This window comes from Tyto alba, unplaced genomic scaffold, assembly GCF_018691265.1.
Source record: "Tyto alba isolate M040663 unplaced genomic scaffold, T.alba_DEE_v4.0 Super-Scaffold_41, whole genome shotgun sequence".
Classification (NCBI taxonomy): Eukaryota; Metazoa; Chordata; class Aves; order Strigiformes; family Tytonidae; genus Tyto; species Tyto alba.
This window is the reverse complement of record NW_024881317.1, coordinates 16,024,348-16,043,183: the sequence shown is the minus strand read 5'-3', so window position 1 is coordinate 16,043,183 and position 18,836 is coordinate 16,024,348. Positions and strand designations below refer to the sequence as shown.

The following is an 18,836-nucleotide window of genomic DNA, read 5'->3' as shown; positions in this document are numbered from 1 at the left end:
ATGTCTTGAACATCTGAGATGAAAATGAAGATAAAACAATTTTGGTCTTGGTATTGTGCAGTTTTAATGGGAAGGTCCTTACTGCCTCTCGTGAGAGACTATTTCAATAATCTGAAAGTGTTGAAATAATCAAATTTTGCTTCTTTACTATGGAAAACACCACCACTGCAGTTTAGTCCTTTTATTCTCATATATAATTTCTTTTGTAAGTCTATTTAAAAGACACTGACAAAACACCCAACTCTAATTTAGCAATGTTTGTTGCCAAGCACGTGCTGCTTCTTTGGCTCCATGTTTGTTATTTGATGCCTTGATCATGCTACAGAAAGTGTTGCATCTGTTCAGTTCTGGTAGAGATTGTTCATTTCCTTCTGTTCAGATGCTGACTTTTCAAGTCTTAACACATTGTTTGCTTTGTTGCTTTTTCATTCACAGCCCCATTAATAACTAGAAAGCAGGCAAGGTTTCCTGAGAGTTGTGCAGTAAAACAAAGTACTGTTACTTCTAAGTATGTGGAAAATATTCTTCACCTATTTGACTATCATGTCCCTAATGCTGAGTAAATAGTATTAATGTGCCCAAACAGGTCCTCATGGTGATATTGAGAATGTTAGAATTTGCATCCGAGGCAGATATGAGTTTTCTGATAGGTGAACAAAAGGATAATCTTCTGATGGTATTATTTTGTTCAGTTGTCTCTTTATTTCTGTGTTCCCCAGTAAAATGTACACTATTTTCTGAAGTTACTAAGCATTTATCAATTAGTTTTTTGGCTGAACCTCTGGCCAAAAGAGCTTCCTTTGTTTTACCAGCTTTGAAGTTTTCTCTCTTTATTATAGGTTTGTCAGTGTCATATGTAGCAGGATTCTTAGTCTCAATTTCTGGATGGTTGGAACAATGTTTGAAGTGTGAAAGGAAAGCTTGATTTCTAATAATTTAAAGCAGACTGCTCAGTCCTTAGGCAGGTCAAAGAGGGACCATATTAGTCTATCCTCCCCTGTCATTGAAAAGGAGCTAACTGGGTCATCCAGCCAGAAAGCTTGATCATCGCTGATTTAAGGTGTTGTAATATTCGTATTCTCTATCTTAGTAACACCTTTTGAATGAAGTTGTGGTCAGCAAAGAGAGAAAAATGACATAAATGTGTCATGGCTAGCTTCATACTATATGGATTTATTTAATATTTATTTCTTTAATATTTGATTCAAATATACAAAGAAACACCAATGGCTAAAAACACTTACCTATTACTTTCTTTGAGACTATACCATTAGATTGTGCAAATAAAAAAGACACTAACACTCACAGTACAATAATAATAAATGTTTTTTTAACAAGTTGTAAGTGCAAATTAGAAGATAAATTCAAACTATTAACTGATGTGCACATAATATTTTGTTTGTTTGTTTTCTGGATGATTTTGTGCTATTTTTAATAGTAGTTTGAAAAAGGAAGGCTTTAAAAGTTGTACATGTTTGAAAAAAGCGATCTGTTACACAATAACAATTGTATTAAACAGAAAAAGAGCAACTGTTACTGGAAGTTACAGTTAATTGTTGTATTTTCCAGCACAAGGTTGCTTTGTGGGAACAGTGGGGAAAAAATGCAAGCAACTGCCAAAAAACAAGCATGTGAGGTGAAACTTGAATTTGCTCTCATGAGAACTTTCTAAGATTCATAAGTAACTGAGAAAAACATGTTGTATTTAAATCTCTGGAGATGTACTGTATAGAGACAGAGCACAGCACACAGTTTTGGCAGGAGAAAGAAAGAACAGAAAATCAGAAAGACTGATGGGAAGGTAAGGGTCATCAGGATGGATGGAGGATAAAATGCCTGCTGCCACTTCAAATTGTTTGGTTTTTGTTTGTTTGTTTGGTTGGTTGGTTTTTTTGTGGCTTCCTGAGTAAATTTGAAAGTTTCAATCTTTCCCTCCTCCCTTGCCCTCACAGAACAGGTTTTCATGTGCTTTTTAAATGAAACAAGCAAAGCATGTCCCTGTTACAAATCTGTAGAGTAGAAGATAAATAAATTAGCTTGGGGCATTTTGTAAGCACTGTAGGCCAAATCTGATGATATATGCATGCCTTAAAAGCAATCTCTGGAGAGGGACTTAAGCAAAATATCCCACCTAGTTTCTGGCTATCGTTAGACCGGTGGGAAAGCTGTGGCAGAAAGTGTCCCTAGGCAGGCTGCAGACAGGAACAGGAGAAGGTCCAGAGGCAAGGAGCCTGGCCCTCTGGTTGTTGCAAGGGTGCCTCCTGGCCTGGAAATGGCCATCACTCATATGTGAGCATTTCTCTGCTTTGGCACTGCTTCTGACCCACAAAATCTGCCACAGGGTCTGCACTCTGGGAATACAGCTTGTTAGTCAATGTGTTCTTCCAGCAAAAGGCTGTAAAATGTTGTAGGTCACAATAGGCAGCTATTTATTTCTTAATAGATCTTTAGGTGCCAGAGGGGAGAGTTTTTTTACAAAAATAGCACTGGAATGCATTTAATAAGGATTGACTCTTTATTTTTAACCACAACACACTCATCCAGATCCACAGTCAAAACTACAAGAAAGTACAGTTTCCACTACACTCTGAGCTCGATTCTCTGAGCACTTATCCTTGTCTGTATTGCCTCCCGTTGTGAATAATTCCACTGGCTTCTATGAAACGACATGCAGTAGCCAACCTTTAACCCAGTACTATTTGCAGGATCACTCTCCAAATTACTTCAGTACTAAGTTTAGCTCTAAAGAACAAACACTTTGCCCAAAAAAAGACAAAGAACAAACACATGTTGAAAGTTGAGCAATGCTCTCAAAATGATTTTTTTTTTCAACATTAAAACAATCAAGCCTGAAATAATATTAATTCATTAACCAGAATATCTTACAGTTTGAAAAACTATTTCTTGTTGTCAATAGTATTATATTAATTCAACATGTGTGACCACTGAATATCAGTTGATATTAGAAAATTGCATAGTTTATGCAAAGTAAAAATACTTGTTTGTTTTGCACTAAACAGATCATGATGTCTGTGTAAACGTATGGCATGAGATGATTATTATTGTTCCCATTATATTCTGGAGATGTTCATGGTTCTGTAGTTAAGACTCACCTGAGTTTTGTCCCTAAAGCAGGAATTAATTCTTACACTTACAAATGTAAATTATGTAAAATCTGAGACAGGTCTATAACACCTTATTCCTGAATGAAATTCTGGCTTTTGTGAAGTCAGGATGAATTGTGATATTAGTACCATGTGTCTTCAAAGAATTTACAAACATAAGTAATGGTTAATAAAAATTTAAAAATAAGTTCTTTAAGCAAACACAGAATTGACAACAACTTGTTGAGAGCGTATTTTAGATATTGCTATGTTATCACATTAGTGTGTCACTGTTTATGTTTTGCATGTTGATAACTTCAGATGAGTAAATATCACTTTTTTAGAAATTCAGTGCATAGGAATGGCATAAGTAGGAGAAAAAAGATTTCACATTGATTTACAGGCAGTATCTATCGTGATCATAAGGATTTTGAGAAAGTGTACAACTTTATGTACATTGACCAATGCACAGACACACAGTAATTGGGAGCTGGTTGCTCAGTAGGTTGTATAAATAAACTGTCCCTTTCTCATTCTTGATGTATTCTGCTTTTGCTCTCGTTTTTCATGATATATTAAAGGAAGCAATATCATGAGGCATATAAAACGAACTGACTATGCAAAATTGTAGCACAATAAGTGATAACCTGCCCCTACCATTCTGAACAAAATTGGTTACTTCTGGTTACTTAGCTGTCTATTTTCTGCACAGATATTTCATGTTAGATGTTGGCATCAGTGGAAGAGGAAGTGCCTTTCAGATCTGAGGGTAGCCGTCTGACTGTTTCTACCTCTGTAATCCCTCTCCAGACACAGATGGTTGGCAGACACCTAGGAGTGCTCCTGCCAGGTATCACCGAAGGGTGACAGCGCTCATTGCAAGGGGGAGCAAAAGGAGCCTCAGTCTGCAATTGGTTTTACATACCATCTTATTTTATGTAATGCAATTCATCAATATACAGGACAGCTTGTATGTGCTGCCAATATAAGGCCTAGAGTTAGGAATAATTTCCACGTTGTACTGTTGATTCTCCTGTATCCGCCTCTGCTCAGATTGAGGAGTGATTCTGTAAATGCTCCCTTCTTGCCATTGCTGCTCTCCAGATAATGATATAATGCAGCTGTATCGGTTTTTAACCCACAGCAGAGAAATGCTGAATCAAATGAGCATTTTGCACATGGCTGATATGGTCTCTAGTCAACCCGAGTTCGTTACTGTTTTGTAAGTTTTCTTCAAAAACGTAATTAAAATTGGAATTGTACTCCCTTGAGTATACAGCAGCATCTGACTTACAGCTGCAGCAAGCAAAACTTTGCTTGACCTGCTAATTCTACCCTTTTGCTGCTATGAATTCGCTTGGCATACCAGGGAGCATGATAAAGACATGTAGTGACACAGGCCTGATCTGCCCAAATGCTGAGGCAGATTCTGACCACAGTATTTTCTAAACCACTATTGTGGTTACCTCACCAAAGTACACAGGCTGTTACTGGCAACATGAAGGGTTCCTCCCTTTAGGAGTGAAATCAGAAAATAGTGTGGAATTCTGGGGAGCAGAGTTCTAGGAATTGAAAAGGAAGAGCACACTAAAATGAGTGCATTCAACTGGTACCCTGAAGTTTTGCCATGAAAATAGCTCAGGAACGTCACTGAATAGGACATGTATTTATTCATGATCACTGCCACCAACCATATATGTATGTATATATTAGAAATGAACTTTGATTTAATTGAATACATTCAATTCACAATGATTAAACAGAAATAATTTCATTTTTCAAGGCTGGATATTAAGAAAGCGGTGTATGTCCAACCACTTCTCCTTAGTGAGAGAAAACCTATATCTCCAGAACTCTGATGTGGATCTGGCCTTTTTTGGGGAATTCAGTTCTACAACTAGTTCTGAGATCAGTTTATAATTTTAATTACTGCTACCAAAATAAAAATTGCTCCCACAAAGCAGATTAAATCACCCAATGTAGATCATCAGCTGAAGTCCTCTTTAAAGCTTATACAGACATAGGCCTTGTGCTGACCTCTGCACAGTGTAAGACTCTGTTGCTGGCCCATCTCCACAGGAATTAATTTTATCCAGAAAGCACAGTGGAAGAGGTTCAGATTAATATTCTAGGTTAGGCTTTTAATACTGGATAGCATAAATGTAATGTAAATAGTTTAAGAATAACTGAACATTATCACAACGAAGAACCTGTGCAGAAGTACAGCTTTGTCTTTTTAGTGTTGATCTATTCACACACAGTTTTTACCTTTTGTGATCATATTCTGAGTTACTAAACTTCATCACTGCTGAGTTGATTTCTTGCTGTTCAATTAGTGGATCCATAAAAATTTAATAAGTTATTTAAAACTACTTCAATTGACATTTAAGCAATTCGGGTATTGTTTCTAATTTTCAGACAAGCCATTCTTAAATAATGGCTATAGAGAGAGATGCTCTTACACATTAATTCAGCACTGAACCAATTAACTACCTGGGCATGCAGTTTCATAATAATATCTCGTCTATTCTCAGGTAATTAGGCAACATGATTAAGATCATATGTGTTGAATTAACAGGTCAGTGCATCATTTTACTAATTTCACCTAGGAGATAACTTGATCTGAAATCCATATGAAAAGAACAATTTACCTTTCCCACCTCCAAGTTCCCCATGATTAGCCTGATGTTTCACGGAAAGAGGTCAGTTTTGAACTTGTCTTCTGCATAGGTTTTCTGCTTTGAAATGTGAATAATTGAGGCATACAAGTTCTAGAAAATGGTCCAATCAATCATTTGCATAAAAGTTGCACAACAAAATGAGAGACAAGATTCTTCACTTCTTACTCCATATTAGTCAGTTCGTATTTATCATACACATCATTTTCTTCTCCTGGCTGAGTATCCGAGTGATGAATTTCAATAAAAACAATATAGGTCATTGCTCCAAGTACACCTCCCAGCATAGGTGCAACAATAGGGATCCACCACCAATTATTTCCAGCCCTGTAAGACAATTAAAAAAAACCCAACAACAACAACAACAAAAAAACACAAAACAAAACAAAACAAAAACAAACAAAAAAAAACACAAACCCAAAACAAACAAACAAAAAATAAAAAACAAACAAACAAACAAGAGTTACTGTTATTTGTTACTCTAGGGAACACCCTACCTTATTATTGGTAGTAAACAAAGATGGTGGCATGACACTGGTTATACTGTAGACCTTTCTATTTTGCCTCACTTTTCTGTAACTGGATGACACCCCTATCTGTCCTGACTCTGTTGTGATTGAAATGCTAAGTAACAACCACCAGGCAAGTTGGTCTATGTGTTGTACTTGCACCTTAGAAAATAAGGCCTCTTGACTGCATGTCTTTTTGGGGGGCAGGGGATAATTTCTCCCTTGTGGAAAACGTGCTGCATTGACTTACAATGAAATGAACAGGGACACACTTATTGCACAGCAATCTTGAGTGAGGCTGTTGCCAGATGCTCATGACTGATACAAATGTATGTTGTAAAAACAGGTTATCTCATCTGCATGGAGGTTTGCAGGTTCAGGCCTGCAATAGTATATATGGTGTTCATCTTGACAAGCATGATAGATTACACTTGATTTTATCTGCCTTAAAGAAGGTAATAAAACACAGTGACTATAAAGTGGATTATACTTGACTAGAGTGGTCAAGATTCAGATTTTGTGATTTAGTGTCTTTGTGTTTAAAATGTGGGGCCTTTCAGAAAGAAGTAGATGAGCATTTAGAAGTTTTATACACCTAAAACTTTACCTTTTTTTACAATTGCTGTGTTCAGTAAGAAAGTCCAGCATATTTACTCCACTGAAATGTTTCCATTTGCTTTGCGCAATTACTAGGATTTAATTTTAAATGTGTAGATTTATGAACATTTTTTAAAAAACAAGCCCACCATTAAACAGTATAAAAAAATAACAATCTCTTTATGCAGGAGACCTGGTTTGTAGAATTGCTCTCCCTTTCCTGGAGGTCCACACTCAGACAGTAAATTACTGAGTATTGGTTTCAGAGCACAGACTTTCTTAACTGTCCTGGTGCATGAAGGTGTTTTGATTTGATAACATGCTTTATTAATTGAATATGCTAGTCTGCAGTGAAAACCCAGCCGCCTCGATTTCATGCACACTGAAAATGGAGAAGTAACTTTTTTTTTTTTCTCTCAGAAATACAAAGCAACAAATTCGTCTGTGAGAGGAACTTTACAGGAAGCTGCCAGGGGAATTTTTAAACTGTAAGGATAATTATTCAGTACTCACTTGTATAGATGTATGCAGAAGTGAACTTGTGTTTAAGTCACAACACAAGAATAGAACAGGGCTAATCTCACAGTGCCCTATTGATGATAATATTCCTTGTTCAGAAATGCCTTGGATGAGTATATTTTGCCTTCGGATTTATTTATATTTTGCCCTGAGGATATAAAATAACTCCTGCTACTGTTCTACTGAGTTTATACATCTGTTTGTTGTTGAGTCATGAATGTCTGTTGAGCCCCTGATTTTTTGGAACAAGTATGGACTAAGGTTTTATTGAATTAATCAGCACAACAAAATCTGTATCAAGTACTTGCATGTATTCCTTTGTGTGTGCCTCTGTGTGTATGTGGGCATGTAATGAAGGTGGTTTTTGGCAGGTTTCTCTCTCAGCTTATTCCATAAACTGACATGTGCCTTGTTGGCTCCTGCATGACCTTCTCATGGCCTGAATTTGCAGCAGCTGCTGTCAGCTGCACTTTAGACACCCTCTGCTAAGATGATGGGTGTAAAGTCTTTATAGAGGGCAATGCCAAAGCTGAAATGAGATCAGGACACAGCTGAGTTATGAGTTTACATGACATTCAATACTTCTTCATTGACACAGGAGCAAGAGCTCTTTGTGACAAGCATAGTTTCACTGAAGAAGTCTCAGTTTCCTTATACCCTAGCTTTATCCTCGCTTAGAGCTTTGCTGCCAGCTTGGCAGGAAAACATCCAGCTATGCCTTTGTTGTCATCAGGTGTTTTTGCTGTTGGGCAGAGCAGGAGAGAGCCACCTGTGAAGGGGAGGAGACAGTGCATAGGCCTCGCAAGTGCCGTTTTGGTTGACTGCAAGAATTTCCAGGAAATTACAGCATGTAGGCTACATGGACTGGAAACTTTGGCCCATTTTAGGCTTGCAAATACATTTCTCACCTAGCCAACTGCTGTGGGGCAGTGAGATAACACTGTTTGCTGTAAGAAATGCCAGGATAACTCAGGCATTCAGCAGTGTGCAACGTGTCTGACCACTGTTCTATTCCTGGGAAGAATGCAAAATATTTCAGAGGCCACTTTGAAATCCAAATCTCGGTGTAGACAAGAGGTGTGCCTCCTGACTCCTTCCAAACTGCACTTTAGTCCGGGTGACTTGTCCGCGGGGCCGGCGGCCACGAGGTGTCAGCGTTACCGCGCCGGCGGCTCCCGGCGGCTCCCGGCGGCTCCCGGCGGCTCCCGGCGGCTCCCGGCGGCTCCCGGCGGCTCCCGGGCTCTGCTCGCCGCGGCGGAGGTGCGCTCTCACCGAGCGGGGCAAACACTGTCGTTGCTGCTGCCTTTGCCGGCCAGCCCCGGCCTCAGCAAAGGTGCAAAAGAACCCAGAATAAACTAGAAATGAAATATTCTGCGGCTAGCTTCAAATGCTGCTGTGAAATACTGATCTGTGGAGCCATTTCTCACTTTCTCGTTCCCATTTCGTGCTCCATTATGCTTGTCAAAATCCTGAGTCTGGTGTATTCAAAGCTCTGGCTGTTTTCTCACTACAGACAGAACTTCACTACCCAAAACTTTTAAGTTTATTAGAATATTAAGCACGTGCTTAAGGAAGACTCCTGGTTATCTCCATGGTTTTGGGACACTAGAAACATTTAAGCCTCTAAAGTCAGCAGTTGTCTCTAATGATGAGAACAGTTGCAATCTGTGGTACCTGCTTCCTGTTGAGGAACAGTTTGCAGGAGCAGGCTGCAGTGCTGACTACATCTGTTGTCTTGCCCTGGCTGGGGAAACCACACTGTAGCCTGTGTCCCCTGGCTTAATTCTCTTTTGGAAAGGAGGAGAGTTCACATGTATTCTGTGACTAGACCACAGTACAGCCAGGGTTCTATACTTTTTCAGCAACGTAATCGCCAACTTCATAATATATTACAGATTATAGTACATGACACTATAATTAACATCATAGTCAACAACAACTTACAATTAAATAGGCACAAGGGAGGAGAATCCTTGGAGAAGAGAATCTGTGCGCTGCTGTTTTTCAAAAAGTGCAGTTTAATGGTACAGTGGTAAGAGCTACTGGGGTGGAAAAGTTTAGAGGTAACTGGGCTAGAGAGCTGACATTCTGCTAGCAGCTCACCAGAGCTGTGTTACATCTGAGCTTTGGATCTGGCCTACAGCCATGCCAATTTTTTTTTTTTTTTTTTTGTAAGAGAAAAGCTTTGCTACTGCTCTCCTCTACTAAGCATGTGATTTGTGTAGATGGAACTAATACTAAATAAATACAGATTATTTGTACATGGTGAAGTAGCTAAAGTGAATTCTCTATTAACTACAGCTCTCTAGTGGTCTGCAGTACTTCTGGGGATTCCGACTTGTAAATAACTGGAAAAGATACTATACAAAAATAAACCAAAAGATCTACCTCCTGATGACAGATTACTCTTACTTAGATACCCCAGAGTGCCTCTTACACTGGATATGTGTAAACTGGATTTGATGTGCAAATAATTAGCTGTGCATTTGGCCAGCCAAGAGCGTGTGTGTGCGTGCGCACACGCATGCACAGGGATTTGGGAGTATGCTCTGAAATGTGGGAAAATGAAGGGAGCTTTCTTTCATTCACTCCTTCACTGCCAAGCAGGAAGTCAGGCTTTTAGATTGTTGTATATTTCTGCAATAACTCAGTAGTAATAATAGGCCAATCTGATATGTCTGTGTTTTTACAGCACGCAATAAATATTCCCACCTAACTCTCTCATGATTTAATTTTTTTTCTGAATGCTACAGGACAAGAGGAGAAAGCACTCATATTTTCAGTGACCTCTAAGATTCTCTAGTATTTTGGGAAGGCTCTGCATGAAACAATGATTAATATTAGAGATAATGTGTGTTTGATTTGCCCTAGGAGCAGGAAATCCGTTTTAAAGCCCAGTTCCTAGAGGATGTCTGGCTTAAAGTGCATGAATAGCTGCTTCAGGTATGCAAAGAATTACCTATATGTATATAAAGTATGACTTGGTACCATGTTGGATCAGGATCTTACTTTCCTAGGAAAAAGTTTTAGCCATGAGCATTTTATTTCATATCCAGGCATACTTACGTGAATACTTCCATCCCCCATCCTGCAATTGCTGTGAAGAGCCTTGGGCCTAGATCCCTGGCTGGGTTCATGGCACAGCCACTGTTCATTCCCAAGGAGCAAGTAAGAACAATTATAAGAAGTCCTACTGCAATTGGCTCCAGGCCCTTTGGTACGCCGTTATTTCTGGTGTCAAAAATAGCAAATATGGCCAGAAGAAGAACAGCTGTTGACATCACCTGGCCAATGCAAAGAAAAGAACGTTGAATAAATATGTGCAGATTCCTTCCAATAATGAAAGAGGGACTATGGCAGTTTTGTGTATTGTGGTGGCTTAGAGCTGGTATTTGGGTTTATCCTACTATACAGAGTAGCAAAATTTGGAACCCAGTGCCTCTCTACTTCACAGTAATGAGAAGCTTTGTTATCTGTGCTGAAAGACAAAGACAAGAAATGTGCTGAGGGCATTTGACAGAAAAAATATCTGCATCAACCTGGTGTGGAAAGAATAGAGGGTTCACACATAGACTCCATTGTGAGGTCTAATGTTTTGTTTCCACACTTTTCCCTATCAAATTAGCAGTTTCATTTACTTGATCTTTGGTAGTTCTGCTATACCAATACAATCTGATACACTGATATAAAAGTGTTTTAGGTGACTGTAGCTTATGCTGATAAATTAGACTAAATATGCACCTCTTTATCTAGGTATTATATAACAGAAGAAAAAAGAGTGAAGTCTACAAAGTCAAAACTGAGCAGCTAAGAAATTAGGAATTACCTAAATTAAGGTTGCATGTGTAACTGTAATGTGACCTCAGTATTCCATATGCTAATTGAGCTGATGAAGGAAATTTTCTTGGAACTACTTTGATGGAAGTGCTGCTCTGCTTAAATCAAATGCTTTGTAAATATCAATTTTGCTAATAATTAACTTGGGGAAAAGCAGACAAAAGTTTCAGTGATATCAAAATATTCCACTTCTATACTGATTTAAACAAGTTTAAGTTTAGTGGTTATAAAAATTATTTTTATTTCATCTGTTTTTAATTTTGTTTTAAAACATCTGTGGGTAAAAAGGTCTAATGGAAAAGACTGTTGACTGATCCAAAGATCAGAATTGTCCTCCTTACAAAATTTCAAAACCAGGTTTGGATTTTTTTTTAAATCATATTGCATAATCTTCAAGTCCTTTACGTAAGGAATTCCTGTGCTGCATCAATTCCTAGTTTTTCATAGCTTACTTAACGCAATATTTATTTCAGGTATGCCTGAAGAAAACGGAAAAATTGATTAGAAGTAGGTAGAAGATATGAAACTTGATTTTTCACTGTTGGGTAGGTGGGATTAGAGGATACAGGTTGGAAATAAAATGAATGTTTTTTCAGATTCAGTAATTTTAAAAATAACAATACAAATCTATTTACAAAGAGAAGTTTGAAGAGGAGGTTTCATGGTAGCAGAAAACCTAGTCATTCAAGGTGTGTTAAACTGGCTGCTTAATCATCACTTAATGAATAATAGGTTCACAAAATAGTCTATTTTTATGTAAATGGACATAGCTCTGCTGAAGTTTATGGAGAAACATTGATTTACTCTGGAGAAAACTTCTTATATATATTGCATTAAATACATGTAGAGTTCTTTTCACATACGTCATATTAATTGTTGTACAACTTGAAATTATCTTGCTTATAAAATATAACTAAAATGTGACCCCTGAAAACAGCATTGCATTCTCATTGCTCTTGTACACAGTGAAGTATGACCAAAATGGTGAGATTCATCATACCAGCTAGAGACCTGTGTATTTTTTTTATTGCTTAGTTTTAGTTTTCATTATGTTCAATTTGTAGAATCAAGACAGCAAATGCACTTACCTGATCTGCAAATCCATTCATGAGGGACAGATAGGGAGCTGGATATGTTGCAAAGATATGTGCTGTTGCATTAGGTCCTATGACTTCAAGTGTTCCGTTGCTATACTCCATAAAGGCATCTGTAGAAAACAGCCATTACCTGGTTGCACTTCTTCATAACCACTAGGTTTTCTAGAACTAGAATATATGTAGTATATATATGTGCACTTCACATTCTCAACTGAAACCTATGTTTTTTTCTGGGAGCACAGTTAACAGATTTGAGGTGATGTACTAATCATACCCTCCTGTCTCATCTCTCCTCCTGTGCCTTGAAGTACTTGTTGTATGTATCACAGCTTTCAAAATGGGGCTGTTTATTCCCCTGCTCATTGCTTCAAACTCAGTGCCAAGGAGCATTTTCTGATTCTGAACATAGTTGCATTATTCTGTAAGAGGTGCTATATTTGGCATAATGCCATGAAAAATGCATAGTGTCTTGATTGTACTGTTGTGGATTCCTAGACGCCAGGAATTACTGATATTCCATTTGACAGTTGTGCAATGACTTCTGGGAATTAACTCTCCTGGGAGACCTCCTCTTCTAAAGGAGTTTGAATTTTTCACTCTGGTGGGCTTTACCTCCAACTGCTATGCTAGTCATCCGAGATGTGAGGAGAGAGGCTAGCCCCAAAATTTCAGTTCTTGGTATATTTAAGTTAGCATATTTTTGTGTATATTGTTAATACATGTATATTTATAGCATATTTTAAATAGCATAATATGACTTCTGTATCAGAATAATTTGCTGCCTTGGCAAGCCCTGAAATGTTAGAAATAGGAAGACAGTAAGATGAAGAACTCAAAAATCTGCGTAGACAGACATGAATAACAAACCTTATGCCTTTATTTCACTGGTGGATCCAGTGATGAGGTGATACCTGTGAGTAAAGAAACAGCTCCCCATCTCCCATGGTAGCCATGGTAAGGATTGTTAGCTTTTGAAGCTAGCAGACAAATCTATTTCTCCTTGCTCCTGTTTTTTCTAGCTTTGCTTAAGGCCATGACATGGGTGCAGAGAGTATTTTGTTGTTTGCTTTGGTCAGGCTCTCTCATTTACAGTGTCAGATTATTCTGTTGCATTTAACTATTAGAAAAAAATAGGATAAGGAAAAGAAAATTTCTCAGTTGTGAATTATTTTGTACGTCTTTAGAAAGGCCTCGTTCAGTAGCCTAGCACTCTTTCAGGGCCATTGCTGAAAAGGAAAGCACCTAGCTCAAATGTGTGTATGGGGAAGGTGGAGGTGTTGAGCTCCTATGTCTGTTTTTTGACCAGTGAATTTTCAGCTCAATGAGTACACAACACTCCTGCAAGTTGCAGGAAAGAAAAAGTACAGAAGAGGCTTGGTAATTAATGAGAGGAGGGCAAAGTACTTGAGCAGAGATAGGGATATGAGAAAAAAATTGCGTTCCTGAATAACAGGAAGAAGTGTCTAACCCTAACCCTAACCCTAAATTCCCTATCTTCACTCCCTATCCTACTGCTACCCCTTGGCAGAACACAGTGAATCCACTGCCAGCCCCATGTGCATGTTGGTGTACTGCTGCATGCTGGCTGCAGCACTTATCTTGGCTGTCTGGCCTGAGGAAGACTTAGACTAAAGTAGAAATCCTGTTCTGGAATCCCCCAGTTTCCAGATTATAACACTAACCTTAAAACAAACAAACAACTCTCCCCCTCCCCCACACTCCAATCCCCAAACAAACAAAAAAAAAAAAAAAAAACAAAAAACCCCACCAAACCCAAACCAGTTCCTAAAGATTTTTCTGTTTGTGATTACTACTGGTACTGAGCACCTAGATGATATACAACAGGCATTTCCATTTTCATTTTGTCTCTGTTGCACCTAGACCCCGCACTGCCTGCAGACATAATGCCCATAAGAGAGAGGCTTTGGAAGAGATAGGCTGGGTCAGTAGAAGGAGTGTTGTAGCAGGTGACTGAAGCAATTGATCCAACTGAGTGGATTCATCAAGTCAGGCAGTCTGTTTCTAAGTTTTTTGCTTATGTGGCACAGTGTGTAAAAGAAACATCCTTCAAGGATACGGGTAATTTTTAATTCCCCCCTCCCTTCCAGTATGTGACCCCTTCATCGCTCTACCTGGAGTTCATTGCCTTGGAGAACTACTTCTCTAGGGTGGTCTGAAGTTTAGTCAGGAAGTACTTGATCTCATATCCTGTAACCTCAGTGAACGATGTTGGTGATACTTGCCTACAGGCACTTGGATCAGGTCTTTAATGTTTCTAATTTGCTTGGAAGATGAATAGCCCTATATCCTGGCTATTAAGTAATTTAAAATCCTTACTGAGAAGTACATGATCTCAGAGTATCTCATTTCCCATGAATAATTTTTCTAAATTTCAGAACATTTCCTGGAGTATTAGTGTTTCAGAAAAGTTGTAGGATACCTGGAATGCTTGAGCCTTTTTTCCCCCCCTCAAACTCTTTATGCTTCTTCCTTTCTTCTTTATGGTTTTAGCTTCAGTCCTGCCATTCTGTGTGAATAGAGTCCTCTGCCTGCTTGGTATTCATGGAAAAATTGGGGCCTTAGAGACTTCCTGACCTCTGGTTTGTCCTGTGAGCATGTCTAAGGTGTACTCACCGTAATAAATCCCAAAGACAGCTGCTGCTCCAATGAATGCTCCCAGGAGTTGTGCTAATATGTAAATTGGTAATTTGGTCCATTTTAATCTTCCAGTCACGCACATGGCTAATGAAACGGCTGGGTTTATGTGACCACCTGAAAAATAAATCACGAAATAAGTCATATGGATGACTCAGATGAGAATAGGTGAAGGATTTGTAAAAATGTGGGCACTTCTGGGCACGAGACTAGTATATACTTTTCTAGTTGTTATTTTGCAATTAAATGCTGACTGTGATTGAACTGAAACAAGTTGGATGAGATTAGAGGTGGGAGGGGAAAAGCCACCAAGATTCAGCTTTCCTCTTGATGTTTGCAGACTGCTATTTATCAGACTGTTGTTTTGCAGTATATAGTCTATAGATCTATAGACAACTTTTCTAGAAGAAGCCTAAATCTGCCCTATCAGTTGTGATGGGAGGGTCTATCATTCTGCACATATTGTCTCTCCTTAACGGCTCTGGTTTTTTATTTTTAAGGGAGGATTGGAGCAGCAGAGAGTTCTTTCAGTTTATCAAGCATGGATTAAGATTAAGGACAGTTACTGGCTTGATCATGTATCTTGAGGTAGATCTGGAGTACCCTTGATTTCAGTCATGTTTATGTCCCTGTCTTCAACCTGGGGTTACTTAGGAACTCAGTTTTTCATGAACATAAAATAAAATAATGTTAGAGCTGTCTGGCTTCATGCTGACTGTTGGTGAGCTATGCCTAGATGGGATCTGGGGCCAGCAGTGCATAGTTCTTCATCACACATTTTCGTCAAGCTCTTATACCCTCCAAGAAAGGTCCATGATAAGGAAACTGATAAAGTAGCTACGCTGAAACAGAGAGTTCTATTTCCTGTGGAATTTGTATTTAGGAGTAGCTATACCTAAACTCACACATGGAAAATATTTCAGCAACATTGGAATTCTTTGTGACAATTTCTAAAATATATTTATGATGTCACATGTTAGTCACTTCACTCTACATCTCTTATCAACACGGGAAAAAAAGTGTTGAATGCTTTTAGAAAACTTCATTTTTTACAAATATGTAGTTGATACTTAAGAAATACAAATTGTCAAATAAATAAACAGATGAAACAGTACTCTACAGTAAAAATACAGTAAAACTCAAGTTTTGCAAGGACATAGAGAATTCTTTGCTTACCTCCCAGGTAAAGTCTCATTTCAGCCTGTGTGGTTACCAGAAAAAAATGGCCTTTGTCTTTAATAAAATATTTAAAAGAGCATGACCTTTGTCTGTCAAAGGCTAGTGATGGAGAAAGGCCCTCTATGTACAGTTTCTGTGTTTGTTTGCTCTTCAGGTCAGTGAGTCATTATCTTATGAAATCCAGGCACCTTTGATACATAATGAACTGACAAACACAGATAACAAGCTGGATAAAACTTTCTTTGTATCATTTCCAAAAGTCTGACCTGGTAATACCAGTCTTGAATTAATTTTGAATTCCTCACTGTGTTTCAAATTCTTCAGCACAGAGAAAATAGATGGATGGCACCTTATTTAACAGCCCTTCATGTGAATTTTGATAAATTGTTATCTTGTCTTTTGTTCTCTACTCTGTCTGGAATTAATCATTTTCCTTTCTTTCAACACCTGATACTGTTCCCCACCTGTATATAATACAGGGTGATTATGATGGTCAGAACAAGTAGTAATAATATTAGAGATGTCTGCTTAACATTAAATCTGAAAAGGAAAAAGCTAGTTGAAGGCTCTCACGCTGACATAGGGGAGTTAAAAGATTCTTGGTTCCTGTGCCACTAGTAGTTTCCTGGTTAAAGAAAAAAAAAAAAAAGTCTGCTTTGGACAGTGTGTTCCCCATTCTTTTGCAGTTGCAGTGATCATGAGTTTGAAATGTTAAGTTGGAAAAGATGGTGGGAAATTATTGAGACATTGTGGGAAATTAGAAGAAAAGCAAAAAGGGGAATTTTCCTAGATGAAAGGGCTTAAATTCACCAAGTGTAAGGACAATATATTTTATGTTCCAATGAATTTAGAATTTCATAATGAACTGATGCAAAGTATTTTAGCAGTACTTAAACACGAGACTTCATGGCCGAAGAGCCACAGAATTTGCTAACAGATTCTATATAGAAATTGATATTCTAAAGTGTCCACTAGTAATCATATGTTGGATAGTCACAGCCTATTGAAATATTTGTTCCTATTCTTTCACAGAGAAAATGCACTGCATGCAGAATCCTTTGTCATGGGAAAAACACAGGAAGCACAATACTGCAACATCTGCAACTGCTCTGCCCTGCTGGGATTGAACTCTAATCTTCTATATAATGGAGATGAATATCCCTTAAAGTTACAAATGTAGGACAGGTTAGTGTCTTTACAAGTTTTTTGTCATGATACTGCATTAGAAGAATTTATGTGCCTACATGTAAAATAAAAGTTGTAGTTTAAAATTATTCAGATAATAGGAATGTACTGCTGAATTAACTTTGTGTGGTATTTAGGAACCATTCTTCTCTGTTTCAATGACAGTAACAAGACCTGCCTGTTTTGCAGTACCTTGAGGACTTTCTAATGTGAACTTAGAGACCTCCTCATGTATGGTATCTCTGTAAATGAATTTGTACAAGAGAAGAGAAATGGCCACCGTAATTTCTGCTATAACAACTATTTATAATGGCCTAGTTATACCTAGAGATATCTGCCCAGATTGGCTTTACCAAGGATAAAAAATGCCTCTATGAGAACTAGAGTACAAGGGCACCATTTGCTTTAAGAGGGTAATGTAAACTCCACATACAACATGGATTATTGTGTATTATAATACACAACACTGTGTATTACTGCAATCCATCATTTTCTATTTTAAATGGAAAATTTAAATGTTAAAAGCAGTTATACTAATATTTCTGATATTAATTTGGCCAAACTGAATGGTGGAAATAGGAGACAAAGCACCATCCAATATGGCACGTGTAGACACTGATTAGTTAGCCCAGCTTCAGACAAAAGAGAGATTCCTGACCAATATATATTGAGGAAAAGTTACAGCAGAAACAAAGGGGCAATGGCAGTACATTGACAGTGTATCACAGAATGTATTGCTAGTACTGAATCTTTTTGCTGTTTCTTCAAATAAGCAGGCAGAAGCAGACTTGCTACTACCTGTCATAGGGCACGAAGAGATAAATTGCACTCTCTAAGGTGAACCCTGCTCATTATACCCATTAGTGGCTCCTTCTACCTAGCTGGCAACAATTTTAGCTGGCGACTGCTGGATTGTGTAAGCTTTTCATGGTTATTTCCTTAAACACAGTGCCTATGCTGTCCAGGATCATCTCTATTGGACAGAATTTTCAAAGCAAGACTGAGCAGATTTCTGGATTGCACAGACCACTTTCTATAAAAGCCAGAGGTTTGCCAAGGTTTGCACACTGTAGTTCAGATCAGAATTTGATGGAAGATTTTGTCAAACACAAAGAATAGAAGGAAACAAAACAAGCATAAAAGATTTACTAGCGAAACTCTGGTGCAAACTCTGCTGCAATAGTGCTTGCTATTGCTAGATACATAATTGTTTATACCATGAAATGGAAGTAACTTAATAAGGTAGCATTAAAACCATGGCAATAAATGCTATATAAGAAAAAAAAGTCACTTACCAGAAACCCCTCCAGACACATACACTGCTATGGTGACTGCCATTGCAAATCCAATTGATATTGTCATGGGCCCACCATGGACTCCTCGGCTAAGGACAGCCTGTCCCACACACCCACATCCAAGTGCCTGTATTTTGAAAGATAAATGTAAAACTATGAGTGTGTCTTTCAAATCTTATTG

The 18,836-nt window shown here is 38.1% G+C and overlaps 1 protein-coding gene across 2 annotated transcripts in view; it reads right to left on the bottom strand.

Moving 5' to 3' along the window:
• Positions 1–2,501: 2,501 nt before the first annotated feature.
• AQP9 (aquaporin 9) overlaps positions 2,502–18,836 on the bottom strand; it is a 28,966-nt gene continuing 12,631 nt past the window's right edge. For both annotated transcript variants that reach the window (XM_032990312.1, XM_032990313.2), the window contains exons 2-6: positions 18,656–18,782; positions 14,976–15,113; positions 12,333–12,451; positions 10,474–10,691; positions 2,502–6,109 (exon numbers count right to left, since the gene is read on the bottom strand). In XM_032990312.1, the coding sequence (XP_032846203.1) occupies positions 5,947–6,109; positions 10,474–10,691; positions 12,333–12,451; positions 14,976–15,113; positions 18,656–18,782 (765 nt within the window). In that variant the 3' untranslated portion in view covers positions 2,502–5,946. The remainder of the gene's footprint in view (positions 6,110–10,473; positions 10,692–12,332; positions 12,452–14,975; positions 15,114–18,655; positions 18,783–18,836) is intronic.